The 27,345-nt window shown below is 39.1% G+C and overlaps 1 protein-coding gene across 1 annotated transcript in view; it reads left to right on the top strand.

The window, feature by feature from the left end:
• LOC114350700 (synaptotagmin-5-like) overlaps positions 1-27,345 on the top strand; it is a 47,646-nt gene that overhangs the window by 10,127 nt on the left and 10,174 nt on the right. Inside the window, exons 3-4 of the mRNA XM_028301599.1 lie at positions 20,570-20,713; positions 23,616-23,848. Coding sequence (XP_028157400.1) covers positions 20,570-20,713; positions 23,616-23,848 — 377 coding nt within the window. The remainder of the gene's footprint in view (positions 1-20,569; positions 20,714-23,615; positions 23,849-27,345) is intronic.

Genomic DNA, 27,345 nt, shown 5'->3' with positions numbered 1-27,345 from the left:
ACACATAAGAATATTAGATCTTCTTCTTCGTCGCTACACTCTTGCCAGAGTGGTCGTGGTCGTCACACCCGGTCCGGTGGCAAGCCTCACAATCCATCGCCATTCCTCCCGCACTGCTGCCTTTCTTGTGCACTCGTGCAGTGGACCATTGAGAATATTAGATATTTTGTACTAAAATGTCATTGCACGACATATTTGATTGATAAAATCATCTACATACGGCAAAAACCTACCTTTGATTCTTGGGCCGTGTGCCCGAAGTTAAGAATAATTTGGAATCTCAAGTTAACCTTCAGCAAATGTAATCTTGGCTAGATCTTCAAGGAAATGGGATTTTCTTTAGACAAGTGCGCTACTAATTCCAGAAATTGATCTTAGCGGTTGATAGTTCTGCAAACCGCGTAATGGATGGCTGTATTACCTAAATAATTTGGAGCTTTCAATCTGTCCTCTAGGTTGATCGTTTTATAGCGATAAGCCTGTATTGTGCCGTATCTTTTGTATATTTCTTTCTTTTTCTTTACTTGTCGTTTATGGTGTACAATAAAGTATTTTCTATATGTTAACTTTGATTTATCATGATAAAACACGCGTACCAAGTTATATTAGAGACACTTTAAATACATATTTACTTTAAATATGTGCGATGTGGAAGTCATTGGGGGAGGCTTATGTTCAGCTGTAAACTTCCTGTGACTGAAATGATGATGATGATGATGATGATGATGATGATGATGATGACGTTGATGATGAAATACATGTAAGGCCTTTATAGGCATAGAGGAGTCTATAATATAAATTCCAAAAAAAATTACCTAAATTGGCAGAATGTATTTTGGTTGAGATTATCAAAACAGTTTAAAATTAAACTACTTAGCTAAAATGATGCCTTCATTTGTAATTTGTTGTTAATTTTGTAATTCCACTATTACGTCAAGGCAAGGCACGTAATTATGACTAAAAGACTTGTATGTATGTACGAGTATGTAGTATGCTAGCTTACTGACAGAGTGATGGACGAAAAGCGTTTTGTGGAATTAAACTCTTATAATGGTTTTAAGTTACGGTTGCCGAATAAAAAAGTTATAACAAAACATAAATATTGAAGTCTAAGCTTAAAATCTGGAACTTTTTAAACTTTAACAAAATAAATCTCACAAACTCCGATATTATAAAGTTTTAAGACGAGTTTTTCCTTTTTTCGTGTGCATTTTTTCATAATTTTCGAACTTGGAATCACGAAGTCAAAGATCTAAGAAAAATATGAATTGTATGGGTGTTCTCCGTTAAAGCAGTGGAAGCACTGCTCAGTGCTCCACACCCAACAGTGAGAGCACTGAGCAGTGCTCGCAGTGCTCGCAGTGCTCGCAGTGCTCGCAGTGCTTAACGGAACACACCCTTTATTAAAAAAAAATAGGTTATTGAAAAAAGATACCATACTCCATTGTTCTGGAAAATTCAGCCGCTCTCGCTTCCGCTCCCCCCACGTCTATCAGTATGGTCTTGCCCTTAAAACTTTCCCTCGAAAATGTATGCCGACCCTATTTGGCGTCTCGTTATCTCCCGGGCACAGATTAGGAGCGCCGGGACGCTGGCATAGTTGACGAGCCTGAGATTTAAAGCTTGTTAGCGCCCTCAGTTGGGCGGCTAAAACAGCTACAGTATCTAACAGTACCACTATATGGCCCTTAAACGGCTAAGATAACGAATCTTTAGGATTACACACTCAAATGCTGTTATCCTAATTCATCTTCTTCCATCGATTGTTAAATAACAGAATGGAGTCACAACCCTGATGTAGAGCCCATATAATATGAACTGTAGGTACCTACTTCTAACAGTACCACTATATGACCCTTAAACAGGCTAAGATAACAATCACTATTTAGGATTACACTCGCCAATGTCATTGTCCTGATTCATCTTCTCCCACTGTTTGTAAAATAACAAACAAATGAAGTCTCAATCCTAGTGTAGAGACTAGATATAATATAAGCTACTTACACTGTAGGTGTTAGACATTGCTTAATCGAACTATACTATTATGTATTCTGTGCTAATACTGCTAAACTACTGTAAATATTCCAAATAATATCTGTTCCAACAATTTGCTTGGTTTGACTCCTAGAAAGATAGATAAAAAGCGCTAAACGTAGAGTCTAAGCTATATGGAGCTCAGGTGTCGCTCAACGTAACGACGAATAGGATCAATAGGAAAAGGGCGACAGATCTCCTCAGGATTATCCCTTACTTCGGAACTTACGTAATAAGACCGGGGATATTGGGTTGCAAAGGTTTAACTTAATCCTAATTGTATTGAAAAATTACAACCATATGAGCTCCTAGCAGCACGATTACGTCTTACATTACTGACTCATGTTTTGTAAAACAAATCAATGGTAGTCCAGGAAATTTATAAATAGGTTTCATCATCATCATCATCATTTCAGCCATAGGACGTCCACTGCTGAACATAGGCCTCCCCCAATGACTTCCACATCGCACGGTTGGTAGCGGCCTGCATCCAGCGCCTACCTGCTACCTTTATCAGGTATAAGTAGGTTTGCAATGGTTTATTTAAATTGCATAAAGCTCAGATACTCCAGCTTATTGGAATTGTATTAAGTAGATTACTTTATTTTATTAAAAAGGTTTTTTTAATTTCATGTTATCTTTATTTCGTAGATTTTATGGAAGATGCACCATGTTTTCAGCCGTAAAAAATTAAAGATCAAATATTTAGGTAGGTTTTTTGGATAACTATCCTAGAAAACATAATATTTTAAGCTATTCCGGACTTCTAACAAAGACAATGATTATGCCAGCATAAGCCAACGCGTCTTAGTTATAATTCATTCCATAAATATTTCAACTTAAGCCCTCAGTCAAGTTATCTTGACCTATTAACTTACGGAAGCGAATTTACCCCAATCAGCTGTAATCGATAATAGCTAAATTTTATAGGAGATCACCGAGCAAATCAGTTAAGAACGCGGGGTGAGGGGTGGGGTCAGCGGGGGGAGTGGTTCGTGCGTCACTGACACGAAAAAGGCACTTGCAGAAGACCCGCTTCGAACATGCCACAATAAAACAAAGAACTATCTATTCAAGTGGTTTCAGACCTAACCATNCTGATCACACGCTGAAATCGTCCGGGTTAGGCAGAAATGTTGATTTGTAGTTTCATGAAGACTAGCCTCGCTAATCGCGATGCGCGGATTGGGGATTCTGTAATGTCTATTGTACATTGTGATTGTGATCGATGCAGCACTTGTTGCCGCGCTCAACAGGCGCCGAAATACAGGAACACCAGGATCCCCATGTGACCCCTTTCTGGAAAGTGGGCTACTCTAATTCGAAGGGTACTAATGCTCTAATTTCAAACGGCCGGAACTTCAAAGACGATTGGGATTTCAGCGGGCTTCTGTATTGAGATACACACTCTAAGGGCCCGGTCATACGTCCTACTTTTGTGCGATTGCGTGAAAGCTTTATAATAGCACTTTGATAACTGAACACGTGTGACCCGTAAGTTATATAGTAACGTTTGATTCGACATCCATGTTTTAAGTGCCTTTTCGTTCGTGCATGTAATATTCAACATACATGTTTGATCCATCTTAAAATGCGTTCAAAACCTAAGCTTCAGAAATCTTCTCTAAAGGTCTTAAAAGTCTAAAATGGCTCCTAAAAAAGAAAATGTGTGCCATGAGCCACGTAAATGAAATTTACTCATCCCTAAAGTTTCGATTACTTAAGTAATTACCATCATCATTGTATAGAAGTGACATCTTCGTAAAATAAAGTAGAGCAGACAATGAAATATTGCCGCGTAAATCTTACATAAAAATAACTTTCTCAAAGTTAACCAAATTAACAAGAAAAACTCTTCAAGTTCTGTAAGCAATGAATATTGCAGCTTCTTTTAAATTTCCTTTAAACATTCTCATATAATTGGCCCAGCTCTTCTATCGGAACAACAACCAATTTTCGTTGAGTTAAGATTTATTTTTTCAATTTAAACTTTCTGGAAATCCCGCGAGCGTCGAATCTATAACGGTCGCGTCGTTCAGCGGATGGAACTGGCGACAATTCAAACAATGGAAAATGCAAAAATGGGTTTTCAGTTGACACAATACAATTTCAACTATATTTTTGCACTCGTAAAAAAATGAGTTGAATGACCGCGCAAACTGTCGACGAGGGAAATAAAAAGTTATTAATCAAAAAGTTTTCTCAAATTTAGTTTTATTCTTACATTTTGTAGCCATACTTTCATTATTTTAAAAATATTTTGCAAAATCAACTGATAGCCGCGATAGAAGACGTTAACGTAGTAACTACATGGTCAAATCCGACATTAAAATTAAATTAAGACGTAAAACGCCATTTCTAATGTAATTAAGTTTCGTAATGGATGATTTGGGAGCCGAGTTAATGAAAGGGTGATGACGTAGACATAAAACGACTAGAAGGGAGATGAAGTTTAACTCCTTATTATCATAAGCCTGGTCCTTCCTACTAATTAATACGTCATAATCATTTAAACTGTGACGTAGTTACTTAAAACTTACAGCAATTGAAGCGTCATTTTTATTAAGCGTAGCAGTGGAAAAAATTGGGATCTATCTGGATATCGGGATATCTGGTATTTAATAATTAGATCACTGGGGTTTAATCCCAAGGAGGCATGCCGTTTTTTGCAGGAACTTTTTTTTTGCAGAATCCCGTTAACGTTCACACGAACATCCGTTTGTAGTGTCCCGTTAAAAACCTATTCGTTCGTATTTGTAATTCGAATTTCAAACACACATGTGTGTTCCATTGAGATTTAATGTGTGTGTTCACTCGGCAGTACAGATTTTTGGGACTGCATTTTTCCTGCATTACTGGATTACTGTGGGAACCTTAAGGGTTTTCACAACCTGCAAATTATTATTATACTATTACTCGTCCTTCATCGCCCTGTAACCATCACATAACTAATGCTACTGCAACCTCATCAAATCACCTATCAACAGCGCCGTAACCCAGTTACTAGTACATAACTGTGGTTAATCCTATAACCTGTCCGTAACCGACCAGTTAATCTATCGGACGGTTATAATTAATGCATATGGATGTAGTTAGGTGTTCGCAGATGATTGATCATCGAAGGCTGCGTTACTAATCTCCGATTATACAGGGTTGCTTTAGCAAAATTAGAAGAATTCTTCTCAGAATAATAAACAACTTTTCTTGAGAACTGAGTAATCTTGATGAAAATATCTTCTCTGCCATACAAAAAGTTGCTATCGATTTAACCAAAATGTATGGACAGGCAGATTTTTATTATTTCTATTGATACCAACCCAGTAAAGTAAGTAAATGTACATTTCAAGTTCAAAGCACGGGAAACTTAACCTTATTTTCAGTAAAAAGGAGCTTTTTCTTGAAAATTGAGTTTCTGCTTTAAAGGGAACTAAAGGCAATGCATGAAGCTGATAGTATTTACTCATGACACATTGTCTAGCGTTAAGAGTCGCATCTCAAACCAAATATCTAAATGACTTGAAAAAATCTAATTGTCTAATGTGAGAATCGAACCCACGACAGTATCAAAAAGTATTTGTTGTGAATTACGAGTATCACCGAAGCTGTGCTAAGAAGACGAGTTGTCAGTTGTGTCTCTCTCAAAGAGAATGTATTTAATACATCATGGGATGCTAAGTTACTTAAGTGGCAGACAACTACTACTATGTCTACGTCCGCGTCCACACATAATTATTTTATGCACATGTAACTAAGATTTCACCCCTATAAGCTCTACATTAGCTAATTTAGTCTAGGTTATTTAGTTAGCTAATTTAGTTAGTTATAAGGATTTTGGCTTGATTTCCACACATTTCGGCTTTCGTAGAAAGACGTACGCGTTATACTGTTCTACACCTGTATATTTTGAATTTGAGAGTTGTTTCTCCTGTACACGTGTAGAAAAATTTAATTATGATATTTATTTATTGAATTAGATCTACCATAACGTTTGTTTTCATTTGTTTCACACGTCTTGGCTAACTAAATCTAATAAAGATATTGAAGTGACATATGAATAAACTAGCGACCGCCCGCGACTTCGTACGCGTGGATCCCGTTTTACCCCCTTAGGGGCCCGTTCCCGTGGGAATTTCGGGAATTCCTTTCTTAGTGCACATCTACGGTACCTAAGCTACGTCCCTTCAAAATTTCAAGTGCCTACGTTTAGCCGTTTAGGCTGTGCGTTGATATGTCAGTCAGTCAGTTTCTCCTTTTATATATTTAGATTAATCTATGATACAATACACAAACGGGCAATCAATCAGCGACAGTATCCAATGATGCAGTGCCTGTCAGGCTTCTATGGAGGCTGATATACTGCCTATAGTCGCCGCATAGTCCAGATGATGATTGATTTCATTTGCCGCTGAGTAATTTGCTCCCAGTGTCGCTTCAAGGCTTCTTGCTCGTATAAGAATAATAATATTCGCTTCTGATCTTATAGATACTATTGATTTCACAGTAAAGATAGGTCTTCAGTCAGTCGATTGGAAAGTCGCACTTATTCTAGCTACATAAGTAACTGTGTTTAGGCTGGTGCGTCGTCCGTACAAGATGTTTACGGGCCAATAGCACCCGTAGTATAAAGTTACGTAGGTACGCACCAACAACGAATGAGTGTAGTCGATAACATATCACACTAATATGACTATAATGTAGTTGCATACATTAGCACTTTTCACAATAACATATGATGCGTGGGACGTCCACGACGACATCGTAAAGGTAGCAGGGAAGCGCTGGACGCAGGCCGCTACCAATCGATCAACATGGAAAGCATTGGGGGAGGCCTATGTTCAGCAGTGGACGTCCTATAGCTGAAATTATGACGATGATATGATGCCACAGTGCTTAGCTTGATCTACCATCATCTGTTCAATGTCCAGAGGGCCTTAATCATTGGTTTTGCTTTACGTTTCTGAATTTTTATCGAAATACCTAGGATTCTTTATCATGGGATTTTTCTGCGATTTCCGTGCTTCTCAGTGGTAATATTTATTTTTGCGTATGATTTTTCTTTACTGAATTTTACTAGCGTTAATATGAATGGCACAAAAACAGTATTCTACTGGTATTGCTTTATATTTTGTTGAGATACCTAAGATTTTTCTACGTTTCAAGACGTTATCTGGTCAAAAGTAAGCTGTTTTTAAACTGTAAGGCTTGACAATATTTATATTGAATGTGTTCGTAAAAGAAAAACTGGAATATCGAGTTGGGTCAATCAAACACTCGGTGAATCAAAAAATAATAATGCCATTGAGACTTCCACTACAAGTACCAAGTCCTAAAGGTTTATAACCCTAAAAATGTAACAATACCTATTTCATACAAAATCTTCTACGGTAAACACCCCATTGCATGACACAATTAATTTATTATTCGTGTAAATTACATGATTTTGAAATTAGTCTGTCCGCCACAATATGATTAATCATTAAGAGTTCATTATAGAAGAAAATATGTCGACATTTTTGGGGCCATGAACCACATTTAAGGCAATGACCTGTCCATTGTTCGGTTTCAATAACGTTGGTAACTCTATTATTTCATTTTTGATTTCAGTTCAAAAGGGTCCGATGGGATTCGTTTTAAGTACTATTAGATTGGAAAATACTTATTGAAGTTTTTTCGCTAACTTGAAAGTCTGCAAGTTAGTTTAAAAAGAAACAAAAAATTCAACAAATGAAATACCTAATGTGAAAACAAAAGAAAAATTAAGAGCAAAAAATAATAAATTGAATATCTAAATTGGTTTATGTGAAAAAAAGCTTCGTACTGACGTGGGCGGCGAGTCACGCGCAAAAGTTTGGCCGTAATGTCCGATAAGGAATATTTACTAAATATTATCATAATTTATTAAACAAAATCACAATTAAATACTTAGTTATTTACTTTAATTGCATAAAAACGTCATATAAACGTAACATAAGTGTCCATCGACGAAAAACATGGCTGAACGTGCCATGTGGACGGACCGTTAGTCCCCAAAACGTATGCGTGTGCACACAGGGGCCGGCTGCGTCAACAAAGGTTCGATTGAAACGGTACCAGCCTAAACGTACAGCGCGACCGAGTGTAAACAACGCCAATCAATTTTAGACCTTACCACAACACCATAATACTACATTGCCCAGTTCTATCAAGTAGCTTTTTGAACATTCGGTACTTAGTTTATAGTTAGTATGCTTAGTTTGTTTCTAAACTTCGTAGACTTTCAGCTTTCATGTCGTCACGTCCACTTACGCAGTTTGTGGAGGTATTAAATATGCATTTGCGGGACAAAGCTTTTTGGGTTTGCTTGATTTTATTAGACTGCCTCAGTGAATGTGTTCTAATTCAAGTCGATAAATGTGAATGTTTCCAACATTTTATGTTATTTCCACACTAACACATTCGCGTCATTCGCACTGCGAGCAAAAAAGTTAAATCAAAAGACCAAAATTATAGTAAGCTTCATTATTGGGTGCCAATAAACGTAGTCCGGTCCCATAATAAAGTAAGTAAGTAGTACATAAACGTGGCATTATTAAAACACACACAATATATGACTTTAGCCTTGGAAACTTATCGATAATAATTTTATGTACGAGTATACTGAAATCACGATTACATGAAATGTTAACCTTCATAGCAGTCATTACACTTTAATAATCCATTCATTAAGCCATCACCAACAGTATTAGAAACTGGGCAATACTTTATTTTTTAAATCCATATTAATGGTGCTGAATGCTGTTATTTGCTCCTATTTTCTGTAAATATGTCTGAGTGACAGGTTCAATAACTTCCACCCTCGCCCACTTGTCGAAACAAAATATATTTTGTTTTAACTGAAAATCGATACTGATACACGTGAATTGTAAATTGAACATTTGGGTGCTTTGTCGTAAAGCCTGAGGGAAGACAAGACGACTTCTCAACGGCTTGTCCAAACTTCAAAGAAGTTGGCTCCATAAATATTTTGCGATTGTCGCATGGGATTGATTTTTATGCGCAAAAAGGCAAACAGGAAATATTTAATTAGCTAAATGTCAATGACAACCAAAAGGCAATGTTTACCATTGCTTTTTTACACATTTTATACATTAGAAACTAAAAACTAACTCTAGGTTAAATTAACCCATTGCTACGAGTTATATGATAGTTAGTTAGAGATATAGGTACGAAGTATATGCTATTTAATCAGAGTTAAATGCATTATCTACATACAAATAGACCGCCCGGAATCTCATTAAGCCAATCGACTTGCCTCAACCTCGAGTTGGATGCATTTGCACTTACTGCAGCCCTTAAGAGTCTCACGCAAACAATTAAGCTGGCCTTGCTGCAAAGAGTTTCGTGTAGTTCTTAAGACGCCCCCGTGACCTTCCGTACCTGTTGCTTACGCCCAGAGAAAGTGACTCGGACGAAATGCGCCGCCGCCCATGGGGTTGCCATGGAGAAAATGTACCCCGAATTTGGGGTGATTTAATAACAATTAAATCATTAATACTTGGAATCTACTAATGCTAGTATAGATTTCGATTCAATCTTGACCCCGAGGTATTTTGTGAAATAATTGAATGATTCCTTCTGAATAGAACTAGCATAATTATTTTATTAGGCACTTATTTAATCTAATAAAAGTAAACGAAATTGTCAGCTAAATCAAAAATTATTATACAATCTTAATAACTAAATAAAAAAAAATCCTAAATACAGAATTTCAAATTTCTAACTACATTATTATGATGATAATGCTCATTCTAAGATTACATTAAGTTTATTTTGGACACAAATGTAAGGGTTCTCATATAAACACATAATTATTTTATTAATAAGCTTCATATCCAAGTTTAGTAACATATTTAAATAAATATTAGGCTGAGTGCTTACTGAATCACCACATTGAGTACCTATTGCATTGCATCTCGAACTGAATAGCTCGCTCAGTCTTGCTTGATAATAGTCGCAATTATTCTAAACTGTATCAGTTGACCCGAGAAACCCGTTACACGGATGTGCACATCTGAAATTGAGACCGATGCGCAGAAAATAGGTAGAGGAGCGGAGATGTGGCAACACCGGGCGCCCGGGACAGCCGCGGCAGTGTGCGCGAGCCTTCCGCGGCGACCGTACGACACGGTCGCAACTGGCAACACCACACCTACAACATTTACTACGTGTGTAGTATACTCTTGTTGACCCCCATCACTTTTTTCTCGGATCTCGAGTACCGTGTAGACGTGAAGCACGCCGTTCTCGATTACAAATTTTAAACGCGTCGGATCCTTAATTAACGAATGGATTTGTTAATTTATGCAAATCTGGTTTGATTTATTGAATTGTCAACATGGTTTCGGTTAATGCTGTGGCGTGATTGTAATTAAAATTATCAATTGCAATTTTTTGTTGGATATTTCGTTGTTTGTTTGGCTAAAGCTAAAAACGTTATTAAACTTAAGTGATTACCAGCGAGCAGCTTGCGTATTCCCAAACGCACTTGTTCGGTACCCCAGATTATGAAAACGCCCCTAATATAATCTGAGCAGCTCGGTCAAAATGAAAATTTGAATAAATACGCAATCTCGCGGAGATAATGCCTCCCGTGGGAATACTCTCAGCGCAACAGTTAGCCCATAATCCTGTGTCGACGTATCTCGTCCTGACTCCGTCCATTCTACGTGTACTATATCCACCTTATCGTGACCCCTGACACCTCCCTTGCGATATTAAAATGCGGTACTTTAATGCTAAATAAAGAGCTCCGTTTAATTTGGACCTCACGCGGCATACGATTTACGTTCCCAATTTCAGATAAAACACCACCGCCACTGTTTACGAAGATGCCTCGGAAGACGGTGCTCTGATTAGAACCCCGACTCGCTTTGTAATTAAAATTCAGGCGCGCTTTAATTGAATTCATTGTCTTGAGTGTTCATATTAAGTGACTCATAAGTCGAGCCTCAATACATTAAATCTAATAACACACGGAGTGCTTTTACTAAAGGTTCAACTAAATGACCTGCCGTTGGAAAACCGCCGAATCTATATCAGCGCTTTATTATTGACCTATGTCATCACACTTACGATACGTCAACGTATCGAATAGTGGTTCATAACGTATTCAATTACGGCATTGTATTGTTGCTTTACTCTAAGACAAAGTGAACTATTTATTATTCATGTGCGGTCGGCCCCACTGATATACTCGTACAACTAAACCCAAATAAGTTTACGTGCCCTTTAGCTGCGCTCTAAAGCTTTAAAAGCTGTTGTCAAAGTATGCTGAAGTAACTATTAACGAGCAAAATTAAACAATGAATTACTAAGGTGAAAGGTCGAGTAGATGACACGAAATAGTCTGGGTATAACCCTCAGTTAGCAAAGGGTGTTCAACCTATATGCATATAAGCGTTCTTGACTCACACATGAGCGTTTGTGAGTACAAAGGCAGCTGACTCGCCTTTTTATCAATAAAAGCTGACGAATCATGACTTTCAAGTCACTTCTTTACGTCGCCTCGCATAATTGAAAATCCATTTCCTTCTATCAAGTAAAATATGTTTTTTCAACGAAGCTTTAGCCTCAATAGCCAGTTAATAACAAACAACATTAAAATGTAATATCGAAAAAGGTTGTTGTTTATTTACTTGCTAGGTTAAGGTTTTTTTAGCACTAACACCACTACCTTTATTGATACGTTATCAATGTTGTTAATGTATCTTTGAAAATGAGGACAGCTTTCAAGCTAGATCTTATGTCTACCGCTAAACTAAACTTCTACTGTACTTCAGGTTAGTCTTAGATTGACTTTAGCTCTAATATTTCAAAATAATAGTAAAAAAGTCTGCATCAATAACAAAGTTTGACGGATCGATGGAAGGTGGGGCTCCGTTTGCAAACAAACGCCCACGCGCTCGTAGCGTCTGTCGTAGCAGTCGTAGTGGTCGTAGCCACGAGCTACGGCGCCCACGCACCTCGTCTACGGCTGGCCACGGCTATCAATCAATACTATAACAATACTAATCGTAAAATCAATGCACTTCACTCGGGACGTGACTAGTCTAGTGACTGTACTACTCAAACTATACTTGCAAAATCACATCTATTTTATATAGGTATCACTTTTTTGGTTCACGTGGCGTGTGATTATAATAATATATTATTAAAGCTTTTCTAATATAAACGTATAATAATTATCGTAACGTACATAATATTACTCGTGCCACTTGTTTTGGATTAAATTAGTTTGTTTTTGTTTATTGGTGATTGCAAAAGTGATCAAGTGTACAAGCATCTACTTTAATTAACTTTAAGGTAAATAAACGGATTAAGTAAGTGTCGATAATCCATAGATCAACAACCAATCGATTACTACGATTATAGTAGGGCGCGGTTAGGTAAACAAGACTACGAGCTCGTAGCGTCTGTCGTAGCTCGTAGCAGCTACGGAGCTACGACTACGAGGTGCTACGATGAGCGGCGAAAGCGACACGCGTCTGCATACATAGTCATGTTAGAGTAGGCGCACACCGTTGATTTTTTGTCGGCCGATAGTTTAGTCGGGCAGTTGATCAGTATGGGCATGTATGGGAGTGCGCACACTACGCCGATTCGATTTGGCCGATTCTTCATACAATTTAAAATCGGGCACAACTATCGGCCAACTAAAAATCAACGGTGTGCGCCTACTCTTATGCGTAATTTTACATGGTTAGGTACATAAAATATTAGGTTAATGGTATTATGCTTTCGTTACACCTACGAGTATCTTGATAGAAGGAAAACATATTAATGACGCCTTGTTGATATAGGAAATCGATTTTTCTCTACGTTGCTTCGGTTTAATTAGTCTTATTTTTAATAGGCATAATAGACTCGTTTGCTTAAGAACTGGCAGGTTTTTATGATCAAATCATATCAAATAGTGAACATGGTTTATGTTTAAGAGTATTCAAAACATTTAAAACCCGTTTTCAATCAAAGTCAAACGAAACGTCTAGGCGTCTGTAACTTTTTTCACCGCGGTGAGTGATCATGTCTGACCTCATTAAAGATAATAAACTCTCCGATTGCAGAGGTCCTTAGAGGCCAGGCTTGTTTGCTAACAGACACCCACGCGACCGTCTGTCATCAGTTTCACCTAGCGCTGTAATTTTAAAGTATATTATACACTTGCTTTTTTATGAGCTAGTTTTTTAGATTACAAAAAAAACAGAATTATTATTTACACTAGTAACTACAACGAACTCGTGTCACTACCCGACTACCGACCCTACTAGGTGTCAATAGGCTTTCTGAATAATTAACGTTTGCAAATTCACTCATTTAAACTCAAAAGCATGATTTAAACGCACTGACTGCTAGAGAATGCCACCCGGCTTCAATTCCGCCACTACATTACTTTTATGTGCAAAAGTTTAAATAAATTATTTAAAATCATTAAAAAACTCATAAAACTCATTTATTTCTGTAAATAAGCTTCAAAAAAGCACTTTTACACGTCCCAGTATTAACCCTACCACTGCTTTAGGACAATAAATGGGCCATTGCAATTGCAAAACTAAGTTTTCAAACTATTTCTGTTGTCCCATCTCTTACACCATGCCCAAGCTTTTAATATAAATAATGTCATTATTCCGAGGCTATTATGTAATAAATAGATAAGAGCCCCCAAAGTGTTCAGTAATTCATAGTCGACTTTAGGGCGTGTCACGTCGACACGTGCGGGCCAAACACTCGGAACTTCAAAGATTAAAATAACTACCGTAACTCCGAACTAACTCCCAAATTACACTTTCAGTAATTGTTTGTTCTATTTTAGTATTGAAACAACGATCTTGGACCTAATTAAGTTTAAGACTATGATGGATTAAACTCAGTGATACTTACTGACTTACTGTGTACTGTGTAGTGATGAAAGTGTAGCCAAAATGAGTGGTTTAGGCCCTCCCGGGGTTTGGGCGGCTCAGAAACGCCTGGAGTCCTGGGCCAGGGCGGCGAGGGAGAGGACCTCAAGTGCCTCCAGCGGACAAAGTCACAACTCTACTGACAGCTACGGAGATGACAAGTCACACAGCAGTCCTAGTGTGAGTATAAGTTTCTATAGGGATAAGTTTGTCGGTAATAAGCTAATAAGTAACAATATGGTCTAACGTAGCCTAAACACCAAACCCGTCGACCCGCTGGCATGAGTCGAGTCCTGGACATGTTTCTTTTGAAATAAAGCCACCGGGGGCGGGGCACATAGCTCGTAGCTGATGGCCGCTGGGGCAGGAAAANGCAGGAAAGTTCTTGAGTGGCGACCACGAACCGAAAGACGTAGCGTGGGCAGGCCTCCCACTAGGCGGACCGATCTCGTGAAGGTCGCGGGAGGTGCCTGCATGCGAGTGGCGCAGGACCGGTCTTTGTGGAAATCCTTGGGGGAGGCCTTTGTCCAGCAGTGGATGTCTTTCGGCTAAAACGAACGAACGAACGAAAGCCACCGACACCAAGCCGCCGGGCTGTCGGTGGGCTTACGGGACTATTCCCACCTCTCGTTCCCACCTCTGCAACTCCTGTGTATCCAGGATCTACAGCTTGACCGCCAATATAAACCCAACCAATGAGGGTCAACGAATTCGAAGTTATGGTTCGAGTTCCCTCCATTTTGCAAAGCGGATGACAGGTGACAAACAAAGGTTTAGTAACCTTTAAGAAAAGATATGCACCACGAACAATAAACATCAATTAAGGGGACCTATATTATAAGCTTGATGGATGCTGAATGTAGTCAGATGGACGAATAACTACGAACCAATATCGAAAGCACTCAACAAACTATCGATCCGAAACTTTGAACTCCTACTTTCTGCTAATTAATATGTTGCGGGTCCAATTAGAGTTTCTTTTAACTTTCCGCTGGCACATGCCTTCACTGACTTTACTGTGCTTTACTGGTTCGGTTTTAAAACTGCTAAGCTGTAGATCCTGGCTATACAGGAGAAGGTGAGAATTAGAGGTAGGATTAGCCCGTTCTTCATGCAAATTGTAGAATCAGATCGTTCAATTAGTCTTCAAGTAAAAAAAATGTTCTCGAGTGGCGACCACGGGCTGGAAGACGTAGCGTGGGCAGGCCTCCTACTAGGTGGACCGACGATCTGGTAAAGGTCGCGGGAAGAGCCTGGATGCGGGCAGCGCAGGACCGTGCATTGTGGAAAACCTTGGAGGAGGCCTTTGTCCAGCAGTGGACGTCATTTGGCTGAAACGAACGAACGAAAAAAAATCATTCCCAAATACTGTCTAATTGGGCAAAAATAACTACAATTCGGACATATAATGGTGACGGATACATCAACATTTTGTATCCTCCTCTCAGATGGTTCCTGTGGTCTAATTGAAGCTTAACGGAAAAACCACAAGTACGGTGATTACAAATCAAATAAATCGTGCCGTCGTGTTTGGTCCCTTACTCCATAAGTATTATTGATCCTGCGCGTCGTGATATAGAGCAATGAAGAAGTTAGCGCTGATTGAATATTGTAAGCAAGGAATCAAATACGAATCGAGTCTTGTTACTTAGAATATACCTACATGTATAATATTCCGTTCGTCATACTTTGGTACGGCGATTTGACGATGAATAATATGTGTCAGATTGTGGTTATGTAGAAGGTACGTGTGTCGTTATGCTATTATTCGGAAGTTCAAAAAATCAATAAACCGTTCTACCCCTTTTCCATCCTCAACTTTTTCGAAACAATTTTAGCTCTTATGTAACAGGTAGGTATTTCAGCTAGTTTACCAAAAAAACTAAGTAAGACGGAACAGGATTCTTGGCCTCCGACAGTAAAGAAATTAAGTTCTCTGGCAGTTGGTTAATTAAACAGTTAATTTTGCCATTTCGTGCTACCTACGCAAGAACCATTGTTTACAGATAATTAATTGACCTAAATTCTCTGTCAGGGCCGGGATCTTTGGATATATTTTGATAATAATTCACTTAACTTTAGTTTCTGAAAAGATGAGTCCCGTTAACAAATTCATAACAGTAATTAAACCGGTTGAGCGCTGCAGCGCTTCAGGGAGTATAATAATTTGCTGCCCTGTAAATTATGAAGACATTAATTAGTCCAGCTGATAAATATTGCAATTGCACTAACGATTTTGCTTCTCGTGGCGGATAACAAGATCGTAAAGTAACTCGAAGTATGAATAGATAGAAGTGGATACTAAAACTCGAAATAGGTTTATATCATGCTTCTTTGTTTTAGAACAAAATACCCCTAGGTCTGTGAACGAACGTTATTGATAAATTACTGATTTTGAAATTGATACCGATGGATTGCAATTACTATAAAAAATAGTCAATTGAACGAGGAATGTAATAACAAAATAACAAACTCCAGTGAATAACGAGTGAAGTGAAAAAAAAAAGCTCTGGAGCGAACCCAGTTTACATCTGACAGAATACAACTAACGAAGTAGCCTTTCAAAGGGAGGATGGAAAAAATATTCGGTGATGATTGAGACGCTTCTAGAGGCAATGTACATGGTAACTCTGAGTTAAGTTGAGGACCGTTAGATAGGGCCACAATGATGAAAATTAAATTAAATCAGAAAGGAGATGTTTAGTTAATAGGCACCTACCTATTTATAGAAATATCTGACATCTCAGTGAGTAACAACTGAATATTATGTAGTTTTGGCCGGTCAGTCAGTCTACTGACTCAGTAGTTACTCGTAGCATAGCAATACGAGTATATTTCTGTTGAAAACGTCACTTGGAATTTATTCCCCATTTTTAACAATATACCACTGCATTAAAATAACATAAAAGAAACCAGCCAGTTATGGATTTCCTTTCATGGTAGCATAATTAACCTTTTGTTATTACTTAATTGCAGTCCAACGTTTCGAATGCCATCAAGCTTTATAACTAAGGGTGGGGCAAAGAATTCTACGGGGCATTTCCGTTCTACACCATTATACGATTGTAAGTTTTTAATTGCCTTCGTGACCTTTACTAAATTTAGGAAACGTGATTAATTGCCCAAAGCTCAAACATCGCCATTTGTAATTTAAAACAATCGTAAACGTGAAACGGAACTTTGGAAATTATTGTAACACTTATTTATTTATTTATTCATTCATTTGCATTAACATATTCAGCACATACAGATATACATGCATTCATACATTGACTCTAACATTCTTAAGCTGGTACTATTAAACCAGAAAATAGAAGACTTATATTAGAGCTTTCAAAGATGTTTAAATCATGTTTGTATTCCTGAATCCTGATGGGGACTAACTGTAATTAAATGAGGTCTAAAAATACTTAGTTGCTTATCTTTCAACGTCGCAACAGTGTCCACGAATATTAAGAATGATGATATACAATATCCCTTTTATCCTGAGCCATTTTACATGTCTCGGGGTTCCAGCATTTGTCTTGTCTCATTCCCTTTTGACGTTTTATTATTTTAGATATATCCGCCGTAAGACATTGTTACATTGAAAATATTTTCTAAGTAAAAAGAGGGGTTCTTATTTATCTAGGATCATAAGAACCACTTAAATTGTTTGTTTTCTTTATTGTAGTATATTTTTTTATAGTTTTCCTCGATAAATTCGCATAGTTTTATTAACAAACAACTTCCACAAAAGCTTCTATTTATCCTTACTTCTTTGTACGCACGAGACACTGTGACTGGTAGACATAAAAAACAGAAAAGAAAAAGAAGCGTGATTAAAAAGTTTGTTAATTGTTGCCAACCTTCAGACACAACCCCTTCCTCTATAAAAAGTTCAGATACTTTACAGATTTCTTCAGATACGAACATCGTCGGATATTGAAATAACCTGCCGCTTAGATAGGTCGAGTGCTAATTGCCGGCGGTGAATCTCTCCATATACGAGTATGCTCCCAACACCAGGCTCTATTAATAAATCTAATGAGCCTTAGTTAGTGAATGATAATGAGCTATACTTATACTATTACGAGTATTACTAGCTTTCCGCCCGCGGCTTCGCCCGCGTGAAATTTTGTCTGTCACAGAAAAACTTTATAGCACGTGTCCCTGATTCAAAAACCGGGATAAATACTATCCTATGTCCTTTCCCGGGACTCAAAATATCTCTATGTCAAATTTCATCAAAAACGGTTCAGTGGTTTAGGCGTGAAATCGAGACATACAGACAGACAGGCAGACCGTCAGACAGACAGAGTTACTTTGGCATTTATAATAAGTATTAATATAGATGAGCACTACCATTTTCTATCCCTTTTTAAATAGTGTTCAGCAAAATTGACCCTCAGTAGAAAGAAAAGAAAAACTTTAAAATAAAAAATTGCTCTAATTAGTATTCCAGTCGAAACATTTTAGTAGTTATTCTTTTCTCAGTTTATGCCAAGTGACTTAATTGCACATTTTCAGTCATTATTATTGTTTCTAGCTAAAAATTCAGAACTTTCAGTTGTTTTTCTAATCATAATTTTAGTTGATATTTTATATTTACTCTTATTTGTAATAACAAAAACCTGGTCCAATAAAGAAGGTCCAGTAGCTTTTTGTGTCAAATGAACCATATTGTGCGTTGTGTCAAACATTTTGGAGTCTGTCACATTAAAATTGAAAGCTTAATTAAACTTTGACGAGCTTTTTGGCGAAATTACGTCGCCATACGAGATTAATTTGAAACCACTTGTCTGCTCCATACCTTGTGTTAGGAGACTTGATGGCTGCCGAAATTTTGATGGCGATTTTTATTTCATTGGAGACAAAACACTAAAACCTGTATTGCAATCACTTCCAGACTATGTAATCGTGATACAATCTTTAATATGGTATTGGACTTGACCTCTATCATACTGTTATGGACCATAATGTTTTACTTTAGTCGGAATTTAAGAATTTACCAATATCATATAAAAATAAAATACCTTAGTAAAATTAATGTTTTGTGATTATTCTGTTATTCTATTTTGAAGAGCAGAAGCAGATCTATGTATAAATTCAGTCGAGGAGAGGAAGGACCAAAAAATGGATTCCATATAATGATGAAAATGATTGCAAAACGACGCTTTTTCTATTTATCAATTCTCTTTAATCGGCAGATGAATATTTAGCATCGCCTATTTCCATCTTAAGGTACGTGCATTAAATATGAATAAACTAAGCGGAATTATTCATAAGAACATTATTTCGTCTCCGAGCATTCTGCAAAAAGAGGAGCTCGCGAATCGTAAAATACGAGTGGCTCTCGTGAGATGTTTCGGTGACTGGATTTTATAGATAAATTCAAAACAGATGGCGCATTCGTATACTGCTTCGTCTGTTTTAATAATAGCAAACTTTTTACTATTGTCTTCAATTGGAGCTTGGGTTGGCTCTTTTATGGACACTAACTTCTGACCGCGGCTTCGTTCACATGAATAGTCTGACACGAATTTTATTCACAATTCATAGAGTTTAATTTTTCGGTTTTTATTTTTAAGTCCACGAAGGAAGTTTCGAACGGATTTGATGAACCTCCTAACATTATTATAGACGTGTTACCTAGATTTTGATAAAATTCGTTTATGGATTTCACGTAAAAGAATTCGCAAACAACCATTAGTAAAATAAAAGAAATAACAGAATTGTGATCGTAAAAGACTTGAAACTATCCAAAACTTAAGCTGACCATTGCGAAAAGTCAGTTTCTTCCGAAGATGGCGATAAAAACTAAAGCTTACTTATTATTATTAGACGATAACTATAAACTTTGGGAACCCATAATTCTCATTTGAGCACATTACGACCAAACTCCTTATCCGCATCTTTTAAACCCGCAAAATCTATTAGCTAACTGTTCGGCGAAAAGTAATATATATTGACAGTGATAAAACAAACCCGAATAAAAACTGGTTTTACGATGCGCAGTTTATGAGGCATATAAATTGGCCAAAATATCTTATTTAAGAGTTCCCAACAAGTAATAACTAAATAATATTACTGTCCATATTGTAAATTGGATTTTTGCTTGAAACGTTGATGAAATGCGTCGTAGAGAAGCCATCCGAAGGCGCAGCGCGTCGGAATCTATTGTATTTCTCGCGTATTGATATTAAGCCTCTATTTTCAAAGCCTCTTACATTTTTCACTGAAAGACCCGGTTTCATTTTCAATTGTACACAAGAGTTTGGACTTGGAATTATGAATCTATGCCTAGGTATCACAAATTGTAAAATCTATAGGTATTCGACTACATTTATTGCGTTAATGAGTACCTATATGCAATATGCATAATGAATACACACCTTGTCCTCCCACAAGGTAGGACGACGACCTCATAAAGGTAGCAGGAAGGCGCTGGATGCAGACCGCTACCAACCGGGGTGATGTGGAAGTCATTGGGAGAAGCTTATGATCACAGTGGACGTCCTGTGGCTGAAATGATGATGATGATACACCTTGTTGTTGCCGCTGTGTTAAATGCCATAGTCAAAAACTATCAAATACATTCTAAATGGTATTTTCTTCCACAGGAGATGCTGATACCCAAAGAGCAGTGCCGCGTGCAACCACCTGCGGAGGTGCGCACGGCCAGCTCCCTCCCGCACGCGAGGCTGGCCAGGACTCCCTCCATATCCTCCCAGAGCAGCCTTGACAGCGGCACCTCAAGGGCTACGGTAAGTGTCTATTCAGAGCCTAACACTAAAGCGCCTACCCTAAAAGTAGCGCGGGTGCTCACTCCGGTCGTCCGACACCCGCGGCGTGCGCACGCTTACCTACCCCGCACGCGTTGACGCATCTGCGCCACTTTGCGCTCTTCATACCATTTTTCGATACAACACAGCCAGCTCTCTCCCGCTCGCCAGGACTCCCTCCATATCCTCCCAGAGCAGCCTCGACAGCGGCACCTCCAGGGCTACAGTAAGTGTCTATTCATCGCCAACTAAAAGGGCTTTTAGCAGCGAATTTAGTGCAATGATTTGTATGGAGACCCCTCCACTTTGGTATAGAAGGGTCAAACAATTTTGCTCAATATTTCTATTTCAAAGTTTGTACTACAACACACTTGCCCTAATGTGTGGCCTGCATCCAGCGCCTTCCTGCTACCTTTATGAGGTCGTCGGTCCACTTTGTGGGTAGACGTCCTACGCTGCGGTACATTTTAGTTTCCGTTTCCGACAGGGCACCATAGTACGCAGAACTGGCGACCGATGAGGCAGCAAGGTTCTGGAGTAGAGGCAAAATGTTACAAAATTAATAGGTTTAATAATAATCTTCTCCAGTGTGAGTGACATCTTCAAGATAAAAGTATTTATTCAAAATCAATCGTTTTTGGTACGAAAATGTCATTTCCCATAACAGGGGAAACAATTTCCGTTTTATTCGCAAAACCTACTTTGGAGCTTTCGGCAAGTCTGCAGTTGCAAATCCGTTACATTTTCCGCAAGCTTTTATGCTTTCAATTTTTAAAAGACGTTAACATACTAATATGTTATGATTACTCTTAATTATTTTTAAAATCCAGGATTGTTTAAATTGAAAAGATAAGTTTAGATTACGGCATAAATCCTATACTACTAGGTAACCAATAGATATAATAAGTAGGTACTAATACTTTACAGTTAACTTACTAACTCAAAATTATCTCTTTCTCGTATTCCGTTTCACAATCCTACAATTCCACTTAAAAATTACATTCCAATCTACAAAGTGTTAGTCTACCGTCGGCTTTCCCAACATTAATATTGGGCATTTGACATTACGTTTGCTGTCACAATAGCCAACTCGTAACCCAAAGAGAATGTACGATGAGGGGACCGGAGCCTCATCCGGTATGCAGTTTGCAAATTCACGATCAGAATGAAAATCCTTTACATTGGCCATGTAAAAGGATTAGTGCCATAAAGTACATTGTTTGAGCCCTGTACATTTTCCCATCATTAGCATTCAGTAAAATAGAAAGATTTTTAGTTAGGTTGGCCAATTTTGAACTTTGTGCTTTGGATAAGTAAGCATATTTACACGATGGACATTGTGCTGTGACTTTGTATGGCTTTGACTTTGTACCTTACTTCTAGTGCTTAATCAATTATCTCCTTTCAGATGAAAACTTTTATGGTTTTTTAGTTACGTTGTTTGTAGGCATGACCGCATGACATCTACAAGTATGACATTATTTCAACACTAAGTCTGAGTTGCACCACCTAACTTTCATGGTAACTATGACGATAACCGATGCTTTTTGTATGGAGTTTGACAGATTTTTGACGTTTGTCAAAGTTAAAGTAAGATGGTGCAACCCAGCCTAAGTATACTAAATTCAACAAAATTAAAGTGTGTTGAACACTTTGATTTCATCTTATCGCAGAATAACCTAACCTAAGCGAGAATACTAATTTCATTAATCCTACCGTTTTGGTCCTCATGAAAGCTTAACCCGTATTGATTGAACGTGATCGCAAGTGGATTGTACATTAGCTATTTTAAACTGAGCATTATTAGCAAATCATTGCTAATCCCCACGAATACCTAACTAGGTTGGCATTACTTGTTGAAAGGCTTGCATTAGGCAGATTAAATAAGTAGCTACTGCAATCAAGGAATGTATCTTGGTTAGGAAGACATTTCGTCTCGCTTCTTTCATGTAATGATGGGTGAGAAATAGCATTCATATATTGCTATTTTAAGTCAGCCATGCCACGTGGCCATACATAGTCGATATTTGTAGTTACTCATTGGAATTGGTAAAGGCTTGACCTTTACCACTTTCTATTACTGCACCAAATCCATGTGGGAATCGCGTTTTAATGGCTCATATAAAGTACAGCAATTACCTAACTGATATGGTGGTGTCAACTACTCAATTCTAATATTTGCCTCACTCCCTTTCAAAAGTCAATCTCTGTCAGTTATAACTGGACTCCCAACATCATTGATATTCCTGGCAAGTTAGTACGTGCACTGAGCGCAAGCAAAGTGCGTTTTACACGCGACAGGAGTTGGCACTTGGTTCAACGCTCTCGTGTCGCAAATCCGACATTAAATTCCACTTTAGATTCCAACAATATACATTATCAGACCACCGAACAGTCACGTAACGTCAGAGCCCCTGAAAGAACTTATCCGTAGTTATTGTAGAGAGTTAGGGCCCGGTAAATTATGCCGTGGACTTTCCAAGCAGTATGTTTTATGCAGGCCCCGCTGAGCTGAGCAAATTATTAGCCAACCCACCATGAATACCCTGGTTAGCGTACTTGTTAAAAGGCTTGCATTAATTAAATCGAATATATTAGCAGTTCTTGCATATTTTCGAGTCCCTTGGTTGGTAAGTTTTAAACCTCTATTGATTGATAAAAATGACATTTTTGAAGTGTTTCTTATAATTCCGTATAGCGTATTGAGTTCATAGCTCAATAACTTTTGACTAAATAAGATACGACGGTGTTTACCTTCATGTTGTCGTCATGTCCGTACCACCTGATGCACTTTTTACCTGATATGTCGACTGAACTACTAGGATTTTTCAGACAAAACTAAAACTTAATCGTATCTAAACACTGTATAAAATTTCTTTCCCAGAGTCACCGCGGCTCGTCGCCTGCCATCCGAACCTTCGCTCCAGACGGCCGTACCTTGGAGGCAGGATCCACCGGAGTGCCAAGATCTCCTTCGCCACTCCGAGCGGCCTCCCTGGACGTCCGCGCCGCGCCCCTGGCCCACGGCTCGCTGGCTTCCCTCGCTGACTCACCCACGCCTTCCAGTCCTCGGCACCTGCCTCCGAGATGTCTCTCCCCTCTGCTGATGCCTCCAAGGTAAGAGCTCGTAGGTTATGCGTTCGCCCCAGACGGCCGCATCTTTGAGGCAGGAGCTACTGGAGTGCCAAGGTCTCGGTCTCTCGCTGGGCGTCCGCACCGCGCCCCTGGCCCATGGCTCGCTGGCTTCCCTCGCTGACTCACCCACGCCTTCCAGTCCTCGGCACCTGCCTCCGAGATGTCTCTCCCCTCTGCTGATGCCTCCAAGGTAAGAGTTCGTAGGTTATGCGTTCGCCCCAGACGGCCGCATCTTTGAGGCAGGATCAACCGGAGTGCCAAGATCTCCTTCGCCGCTCCGAGCGGCCTCCCTGGACGTCCGCGCCGCGCCCCTGGCCCACGGCTCGCTGGCTTCCCTCGCTGACTCACCCACGCCTTCCAGTCCTCGGCACCTGCCTCCGAGATGTCTTTTTGCAACTATTTGAAGTTTAATAACTTTACGGATATCATTGATTGTTTTACTGTCCAGTGTGTTTTTTGATTACATCTGTGCATACAGTTTGTTTCCTGTTCTCGAAAATTTCATAATCAGTTCTAAATGTGAACTGATTATGAAATTTTCGAGTTGATGATGATGCGACTTTGTTGCGACGAGATGTTGCGACTTTGTTGCATATTTTTAGTATTTTGACGATCACCCGGCGATGATACGCAAGTACTACAATAATTTCACTTCGCGATTAACGAGAGGTTTTGTCGCATCACTAGTTCACAGACTAAAAATATTTTTATGTCAGTTGGCCATTTTTGATGACATTTCTGCTGATTTCTAAAAAATTAGACTTCAAGGAATAGTGAAATCAAAATTAGGTACTAAATTTATCAATGTTCGTATTTTTATTTATTTATTCTTGATTATTTCTTGAAACCTTATTACCTACATTTGATGGAAAGTAATAATAGGTACTGAAAAGGTCACACAATCACAAATAACTTACAAGGCCCCGAAGCGCCGTGTTAGCGGTGCCGTATTGAGTTTATGAATATTAATAACCAGTACAATCAATAACTAATAAATATGTATGCATGTAAGTACGAAGAACAACACGTCAATAAAATACCAAGGCGGATTGCACCTTTTTCTACGTGTATTTCTTGCATCTGATAGATTAGTGTTAACAAAAGCTAACAGTGGACGCGCATATACAGTAAACGACTTGTTTATTAAAAAATACATTTGACACAAAATCTTCAACAGCATCCTACAGCCAAGCACAACATTTGTACATGATACAAAACTAGTAAAAGACTTTAAAAAACTATAGACAGTCCTAATGAATATGTAGTTCCAAGAGAATACTCGGAATATCATTAATATCTTTTTATCTAAAAGTAGAAACTTTATATAGAAACATGGGTATGTGTTTGTGACGTCATTCAAGAACAAACGTTAAAGCTTCAATAAAATCCTCGTTACGGCTAGCTTAATTGCCTGCTATAAAACCTCACTTTGAATTAGAGCAAGCAGTGCCTGTACTTTACAGAAGAAATGTCATATTATAAGATTTGATTTTCTCTATTTTAGTAGAAATATCATGATGCCAAGAAGAAATAAAAGGAAAAATCTTTCAATTTTTGGAATTGAATTGAATTTGGAAGCTACAAGCAAAAAAATGGGAGAGACTACGAAGCCAAGCCAAGTTTACGTTGTAGAATTTTTTTCTGTACCTACCTATATCTCTGTCTTGACTAGTCTGAAAAGTAAAAATATCTACAGTGTGATGTTTCATTCTAATGACTCTAAGCGCAAGGGGCTTGCTTGGAGACCCTTGACACCAGCCGGCTGTCTAAAAGGGCGACAGTTATAATAAGCTATAAATAAAACGGTCTAGGTTTGACACCACACAACTTCCAAACTGAAAGTTGTGTGGCTCTTAAAACTGNCTGCTGATGCGTCGAAGGTAAGAGCTCGTAGGTTATGCGTTCGCCCCAGATGGCCGCATCTTTGAGGCAGGAGCTACTGGAGTGCCAAGGTCTCGGTCGCTCCCTGGACGTCCGCGCCGCGCCCCTGGCCCACGGCTCGCTGGCTTCCCTCGCTGACTCACCCACGCCTTCCAGTCCTCGGCACCTGCCTCCGAGATGTCTGTCCCCTCTGCTGATGCCTCCAAGGTAAGAGCTCCTTAAAGGTTATGCGTTCGCCCCAGACGGCCGCATCTTGGAGGCAGGATCAACTAGAGTTCCAAGATCTTCGCTCCTCCGAGCGGCCTCCCTGGACGTCCGCGCTGCGCCCCTGGCCCACGGCTCGCTGGCTTCCCTCGCTGACTCACCCACGCCTTCCAGTCCTCGGCACCTGCCTCCGAGATGTCTCTCCCCTTTGCTGATGCCTCCAAGGTAAGAGCTCGTAGGTTATGCGTTCGCCCTAGACGGCCGCATCTTTGAGGCAGGAGCTACTGGAGTGCCAAGGTCTCGGTCGCTCCCTGGACATCCGCACCGCGCCCCTCGCCCACGGCTCGCTGGCTTCCCTCGCTGACTCACCCACGCCTTCCAGTCCTCGGCACCTGCCTCCAAGATGTCTCTCCCCTCTGCTGATGCCTCCAAGGTAAGAGTTCGTAGGTTATGCGTTCGCCCCAGACGGCCGCATCTTTGAGGCAGGAGCTACTGGAGTGCCAAGGTCTCGGTCGCTCCCTGGACGTCCGCGCCGCGCCCCTGGCCCACGGCTCGCTGGCTTGCCTCGCTGACTCACCCACGCCTTCCAGTCCTCGACACCTGCCTCCGAGATGTCTGTCCCCTCTACTGATGCCTCCAAGGTCAGAGTGCACTAAGCTTTTGAAAACTGAAGAGTGGAGTACCAACACAGTTTTGGTCCAGTGCTAAGTTAAAAAAAACTCATAAAACTCATTTATTTTTGCAAATGGGCGTTTAAAAAGCACTTTTACTAGTTGCATCCTTGGTAAAAAAGATTAGTAAAGTAACGACGTATCGTAACTTTCTTTCATGAGATAGGGTAGAAATATCCAAGTACTCATAAGTAATAAGCCACAGAGTTCATTTTAGAAATAAGTTTGAAATAATAAGCTTCTTAAAGCTCTTTAGATTACACGTAGATATAAAGGTAACTAACTGAAATTTCCGCTGAACGCAGGTCGCGGTTATAAGATTTGAGAAAATAATTTCAGACTGATATTCGTTGAAACCGAAGTATTTTATCATGAAACGAGTTTTTATTGAATAATACGAGTAAATAGGTATAAGGCAGTTCAATTCAAATTGATGAATTTCCAACGTTCAATTTGTATAGCTCTGAAAGTTAATAGACATATCGAACAGGCTCGATCCATAGCAATCACGCTAAGTTGCGATTCGAAAGGTCAACATAAAACTGGAATCATATCGGAGGCAGTTTCAATCGTGTTCAATCCGTGCAAAACGAATACTCACATAGTAAAGTAGATTTATTTTCCGGGCTATGCCCCTAAAATAATTTTATTATAATCTTTCTGTTCGTTGTCTGGAAGAGATCGCTTTATAACGATAAGACTGCCTAAATTTTACTCGCCTTT

Source organism: Ostrinia furnacalis, unplaced genomic scaffold (genome assembly GCF_004193835.3).
Source record: "Ostrinia furnacalis isolate ACB-3 unplaced genomic scaffold, ASM419383v2 OfSCF0954, whole genome shotgun sequence".
Lineage (NCBI taxonomy): Eukaryota > Metazoa > Arthropoda > Insecta > Lepidoptera > Crambidae > Ostrinia > Ostrinia furnacalis.
This window is presented reverse-complemented; position numbering and strand designations above follow the sequence as displayed.